Source organism: Mandrillus leucophaeus, unplaced genomic scaffold (assembly GCF_000951045.1).
Source record: "Mandrillus leucophaeus isolate KB7577 unplaced genomic scaffold, Mleu.le_1.0 Scaffold516, whole genome shotgun sequence".
NCBI lineage: Eukaryota > Metazoa > Chordata > Mammalia > Primates > Cercopithecidae > Mandrillus > Mandrillus leucophaeus.
The window spans coordinates 2158352-2165090 of record NW_012105542.1 but is presented as its reverse complement, the minus strand read 5'-3'; the positions used below and the strand labels follow the sequence as shown (position 1 = coordinate 2165090).

General features: G+C 42.0%; 1 protein-coding gene across 1 annotated transcript in view; it reads right to left on the bottom strand.

The window, feature by feature from the left end:
• IFT52 (intraflagellar transport 52) overlaps positions 1–6739 on the bottom strand; it is a 69678-nt gene that overhangs the window by 49431 nt on the left and 13508 nt on the right. Inside the window, exons 4-6 of the mRNA XM_011996483.1 lie at positions 1248–1377; positions 879–954; positions 74–145 (exon numbers count right to left, since the gene is read on the bottom strand). Of these exons, the coding sequence (XP_011851873.1) occupies positions 74–145; positions 879–954; positions 1248–1377 (278 nt within the window). The remainder of the gene's footprint in view (positions 1–73; positions 146–878; positions 955–1247; positions 1378–6739) is intronic.

The following is a 6739-nucleotide window of genomic DNA, read 5'->3' as shown; positions in this document are numbered from 1 at the left end:
TCTTTTCATTTTGAAAAAGAAGACTCTTCAAAATGATACATCCTCCTCATGTGGCATCAGAAAACACACTCACTGGGCATTGTTTCCACTGCTTTCCTCATCAATGATCCCAGGCACAGCCTTTCCTGCAGCTCGGCTAATTTCCCTTGAAGAAGAAAAATTAAAATCTAGTAAACAAAAAAAATTTGAGAATTTCACACTGTATTCATTAGCACAGTAAATATGAGGCTAAGGTGGGAGGATTGCTTAAGCCTGGGAGGTCAAGGCTGCAGTGAACTGTGTTCCCACCACTGCATTCCAGCCTCAGCAACAGAGCAAGACTCTGTCTCAAAAAATACATACATATATATATAAAAATAAAAAGTAAGTTGAATGTGAAGTAAGTTTCAAAAGATGAAGAAAAATAATTTGATGAATGAGTAGTAATATAGTAAAATAAATTATAATAACATAAAAAAAGAAAGAAGAAGGGGCAGTGAAAAGAATGTGTGAGAAGAGATGAGGGAAGATTTATGTAGAAGAAATGAGAGTTATGTGTAAGGATATTTCTGCTTTATTTTTTTTTTGAGACGGAGTCTCGCTCTGTCACCCAGGCCAGAGTACAATGTCACAATCTCAGCTCAATACAACCTCTGCTTCCCAGGCTCAAGCGATTCTCCTGCCTCAGCCTCCCGAGTAGCTGGGATTATAGGCGCCTGCCACCATGCCTGGCTAATTTTTTTGTATTTTTAGATGGGGAGATGGGGTTTCATGTTGGCCAGGCCGGTTTTGAACTCCTGATCTCAAACGATCCGTCAGCCTTGGCTTCCCAAAGTGCTGGGATTACAGGCGTGAGCAGCGACACCTGGCCAAGATATTTCTGCTTTCAACATGCTTACCTGTTCAAGACTCCACTGGAAACTAGAGCTTCTTTAGGATGGAAATATTTGTGATATACATTTCTAACCACAGCATCTATGAGGGAAAAACAGAAGGAGGTATATTTTAGGTTAGAAATAAGTTTGATATTATAGACTCATACCAATTTTGACCTGAAAGGCACCCTGGAACTTGGTTCCAATCCATCTCACTTTATAAATGGAAGCAGCCCAAACCTAGGAGGCTCAGACTGTTGATGAGAATGGAACATTAAAACATGCATACACAGCCCAGGGCTTTTTCCATTATGCCACTGGACCTAGAGGACTATGATATAAAATAATAGACAGAAAATTACTGCCTCTACTGAAAATAATAATACTAATTACCATTATTAACCATGATTCCATATTCTTCCAGTAAAAAGTTAATATTGGTGTCAAATCTGGATTCTCCACCTTCTCCTAGCATCACAAGGACATCTCCACCGCTGTCAAGATATTTCTTCAGGATTTCAAACTACACAAAGGAAAAAAGCAATCTATGAATATACTCAAAAGATTTTTGCCCGAAATACCATAAGATCTTAACTAGATGAAAAATAAATACTTCAAATCTATAAGGCATTTACATATAAATGTATATGAGATAAAAAGTACTCTCTATGTAGGATCTCCAAGCTTGTCTCTGAGCATAAAGCTCCAAAATACTCAAAGTAAACTTACAGTTTCAAAGCTATCAGACAGCAAGTCAAAAGTGAAAAACTTAACTAAAGGAAGCGCTCAGTTCTCCATTCAGAGGCACCCCTGGTCTCCACCTACTAACCAAAAATGTCTCTTGAGATTGCCACATTCCCTCAGGAGAAGAAGAAATAGAATCACCCCTGGTTAAGAACCACTAATTTAGACAATGCCTTCTCTTGATGGCCCACAGAGGATATCAGGATGAACACATTTCATACCACACCTGGGAGGAATTCTGTTCAAGGTCATTGACCAACTAAACCATAGACAGAAATGCATGTTTTCTGTTTATCTCCTGGAAGCTCTCTCTTGTTTTCACAAAGCTGGGGATGGGAGAAAAATCTAGGGTTGATCTTGCTGGTCTAGCCTGAGAAAATCTGGGGTGGGTGGTCCAGACAAACAGTTTCTTAACTCTCTTCATCAAGCGCTCCAGCAGAAAAAAATCTGAACATGTATATAAATACATCCAATATGTATGTATCTCTATACAAAATATGCACTTCATAATTTAAAACAACTCTCAAAAAGAAAATGTTTTAAGGGTAATGAAAATATGAATAATAAACGTAATTTCCTTCTGGCACCCCATTGATTGATCACATGCATCCTACTTTGGAAACTACTGCCCAGACTAGCTTTGCCACAGCAAGGCCCTCTTGTTCTTGCATGCTCCCTGAATTTTCCTCTCCCCCTGACTTCGCCACACTGCATAAAACAAATGAATCTGGCTGGGCACGGTGGCTCATGCCTGTAATCCCAACACTTTGGGAGGCCGAGGCGGGCGGATCACGAGGTCAGGAGATCGAGACCATGGTGAAACCCCGACTCTATTAAAAATACAAATAAAAAAAATTAGCTGGGCGTGGTGGCAGGTGCCTGTCATCCCAGCTACTCGGGAGGCTGAGGCAGGAGAATGGCGTGAACCTGGGAGGCGGAGCTTGCAGTGAGCCAAGATTGCGCCACTGCACTCCAGCCTGGGCAACCGAGTGAGACTCCGTCTCAAAAACAAAAACAAAAACAAAACAAATGAATCTTTGGAAGCCAAGTAGGCAGATCACCTGAGGTTAGGAGTTCAAGATCGGCTTGGCCAACATGGTGAAACCCCATGTCTACTAAAAACACAAAACTTAGCCAGGCATGGTGGTATGCACCTGTAGTCCCAGCTACTCAGGAGGCTGAGAGAGGGGAATTGCTTAAACCCAGGTGGTGAAGGTTGCAGTGAGCTGAGATCGCACCACTGCATTCCAGCCTGGGCAAAAGAGCAAGATTCCGTCTCAAAAATGAAACACAACAAAAAACAAAACAAAATAAAAAAAATGAATTATTTCAAAATCAAAATTAAGGTGAGGCACAGTGGCTCACGCCTGTAATCCCAACACTTTGGGAGGCTGACGTGGGTGGATCACTTGAGGTCAGGAGCTCGAGACCAGCCTGGCCAACATGGTGAAACCCCGTGTCTACCAAAAATACAAAAAATAGCCAGGTGTGTTGGCAGATGCCTGTAATTCCAGCTACTCAGGAGGCTGAGGCAGGAGAATCAGTTGAACCTGGGAGGCGGAGGTTGCAATGAGCCGAGAATGCACCAATGCACTCCAATCTGGCAACAGAGCAAAACTCTTGTCTAAAAAAAAAAAAATCAGCTCAAAGTCCATTTCCTCTGGGCCCAATAATCCAGTGCCTCTTTTCTGTGCTTCTGTAGAAATGTGGAACTTAGAACATTGATCATTATCAGTAGATGGTCCATTTGTTTCATTTCCCCTAGACTATCAGTTCCTAGAATGGAGAGATCATGTGCTATTTGACTTTGATCCCTAGCGTTAGTCCTAGAATCTGGCACATAACTAGGTACATAACAGATCCTTAGTAAATATTTTTTGGAACAACAACAGAAAAACAAAACAAATGGGTTATAACTGCATGGATCCTGGACCCTGAACAACAGACTGAATCTCTCCCTAAATTCATCTTCCTTTTTCTTCCTTTTGATTTCCTCTCAAACTCCTCTTCCCAGATAGCCGTAAATATATGCTATGTTCTATGACTGATAACAGCAAGCCAGATCTAGTTTGCAATATATATTCTCAGAACATAGCTTTCACTTGGGAAATTCTACTGGGACTTGGTATTTATGATTATGCGGTTCTGGGATTTGTCCATGTTGCCTAAATGCAATGAGTATACAGTAAGTATTAGTATCTACTGTGTCCTATTGGCCATCTGGCATTGGAAGAAAAAGACACATGAAGGACGTGGTGTGCAATAACACAGATGGGCAAAAGTTGAAGGAGCTTCCACGAATTAATTATGACCCAGTTTCCAGCTCTGCATGTAAGTGAGACCCTTCTAACAAAAGAACAGATATTTGGTACAAATTGGAGGTTTCTTATTTCTTTATGGCAAAAACAGGAAGAAAGATTAATTTTACAGACTTAAATTTTAGAAATTGGCTTAGAATGCATTCACACTGTTAAGTTTTACAGTGTGGCAGCAAATGTGAGATATTTCATGTAATCAAGACTGGGTGATCCAGGCCAGTGGCTCTCAGTGGAGGCATTTAAACCATCTAGCATGTATTATGGATCACCATAATATTAATATTAATACGGCATAATATTAATGCCATAATGTTAATGTTTAAGGACATTTTAGTGGGTGAAGGGCAGGGAAGTTAAGGTCCTGCAATATTCAGACCAGTCCCACACAGTAAAGAACTGTTTCACATGAGAAGACATGACTATCTTCTCAGATAGTCACATAGGTTTAAAAAAGAAAAAGCAAACAAACAAATGAAGCTTAGCCTAAAATCAAACTCCAATTTATTTATTGTTTTTGAGATGAAGTCTCGCTCTGTCACCCATGCTGCAGTGGCTCAATCTCGGCTCACTGCAACTTTCACCTTCTGGGTTCAAGTGATTTTCCTGCCTCAGCCTCCTGAGTAGCTGTGACCACAGGCGCCTGCCACCACACCCGGCTAATTTTTGTATTTTTAGCAGAGACAAGGTTTCACCATGTTGGCCAGGTTGATCTCAAACTCCTGACCTAAGGTGATCCACCTGCCTCGGCCTCCCAAACTCCTGGCATTACAGGAGTAAGCTACTGCGCCCAGCCCAAATTATACGTAAATACTGTACAAAGTATTTTTTGCACAATTTAACATATACTGAATTCCCAGGTACCCAACTACCATGTAAACTGAGAGAAGAATTATACTCTTTTTATTAATAGAACTTTACCAAGAGTTAGTATTTTGGAAAAATCACATCACCAACAGCAACACGGCTCATGATTTGAATTGCCAATACATCACTTCCTCCAGTCTGCATATGTAGGTATCCCATTCATGGGAATTCTATACATTTATTACACATTTATTTCAAAATGTCAAACATAAAGAAGTGTTCTAATGTATGTATGACCAAGCATTAACAAACTGAAATATGTATATTCTCCTAGTATATATATGCCTAAACATTTACAATTTGAAATACATATATTCTTTCATAAATCATCCTCTAATTTATGTACATTAAAGTTAGGAAGCTGTATTGCTTTACTTTTTTAATGGTGGTGGTTTAGATTATCTTTGCATTTCAATTCAGGGTAACAAAGTTGGCACTGGTAATATAGGTGGACGCTGGTCTGTTAGGGCTGGAAAATACTCGTCTCAGCCATGTGGTTACCTGGTCGTAACTGAATACCACCACAAAGCTAGTCTGATGCGTTAATGCAGTTGAGGTGGAAATAAGGGAAGACTGTTCAGCCTAGTTTCTAGCCTGATACTAGCACCAAATATCAGACATATGATGTCTGTCCTGTCACAGAAGTTTCTGGAAGCCAACATGAAAAAGGCATCACACAGCTCTCCAGGGGTAACAGTCTAGGAGGCCAGCAGCTATGACAAGGAAAGCAGTGATCTCACCAGCATGAGCCTATTGGAAGAACTGTAACACAAGGGCATGCTGGTTCCTAGAAAAAAAGCTAATAGCTTTTCTCCCTTTTCTTCCCACCTCACTCCAACTCCAAAGAGAAGGCATGGTGTCAGGGACTGGTCTAGGAGAGGACGTTTTATTAGGATAAAGTTACATCAAACTTGCCTCTCGAAGGACTTGTGTCTCTTGGATGCGACAGCCTTCCATCCCTGGAAGCCCAAACTAAGGCTTGGCCTGGCACCCATCTCCACTTGGGAAAAGGCCCAGGCACCAAGTTCTGACCCTCTCTCTGGATGCCCCTGTGTTCCCGAGGCTGGTTGGTTCCTGGCAAACATCAGGCCAACTCTCACTGGCTTCGCTAGGTGGATGGGGAGATGGAGCCAAAGCCCAACAAGTAATAGAGTGTTGCTCTGCAGGCCACTGCCCTCTGTGTGTACATTTCCCTCAAGGTCTCAGTGGGTTGGAGTTGCTGGTTACCTCCACAATGCCAATGGTAATTCCTACTCCTTCTGTCAATTAACCTGATCAAACAATCATGTCTCTCTCCATGCCATTCCCAGAGGGGAAGCTCACCTTGCAATCAAATTGAGAAACAAAGGACACTAGAAATGCTCCCCATTGGACTTCTTCTCCATGGCACCACCCAGAGAAACAGCAGGAGACCGTGGCTGGCCTCAATCTAAGGACCACATTGGCCTTGCCCTGCCTCATCCTCCCTACTCCCCATATTCTCTCTGAGCACAAAGGTACTTCCCATTCTCTGTAAAATGGCTCTTTCTATGTTCTGGGATTTTTGTTTTATTGACTGTGAAAAAACACACCTAACTTTTCCTAAATTTACCATCTTAACCATTCTGAAGTATATAGTTCAGCAGTTTTTTTTGTTTTCTCTTTTCAGACAGGGTCTCTGTCGCCCAGGCTGGAGTGCAATGGCGCAATCTCGGCTCACTGCAACCTCTGCCTCCCATGTTCAAGCGATTCTCCCGCCTCCACCTCCCAAGTAACTGGGAGTATAAGCGTGCGCCACCACGTCAGCTAATTTTTGTATTTTTAGTAGAGATGGGGTTTCCCCATGTTGGCCAGGCTGGTCTCGAACTCCTAGCCTCAAGTGATCCACCCGCCTTAGCCTACCAAAGTGCTGGGATTAGAGGTGTGAGCCACTGTGCCTGGCCTAGTCCAGCAGTATTAAATATACTCACACAGTTGGGC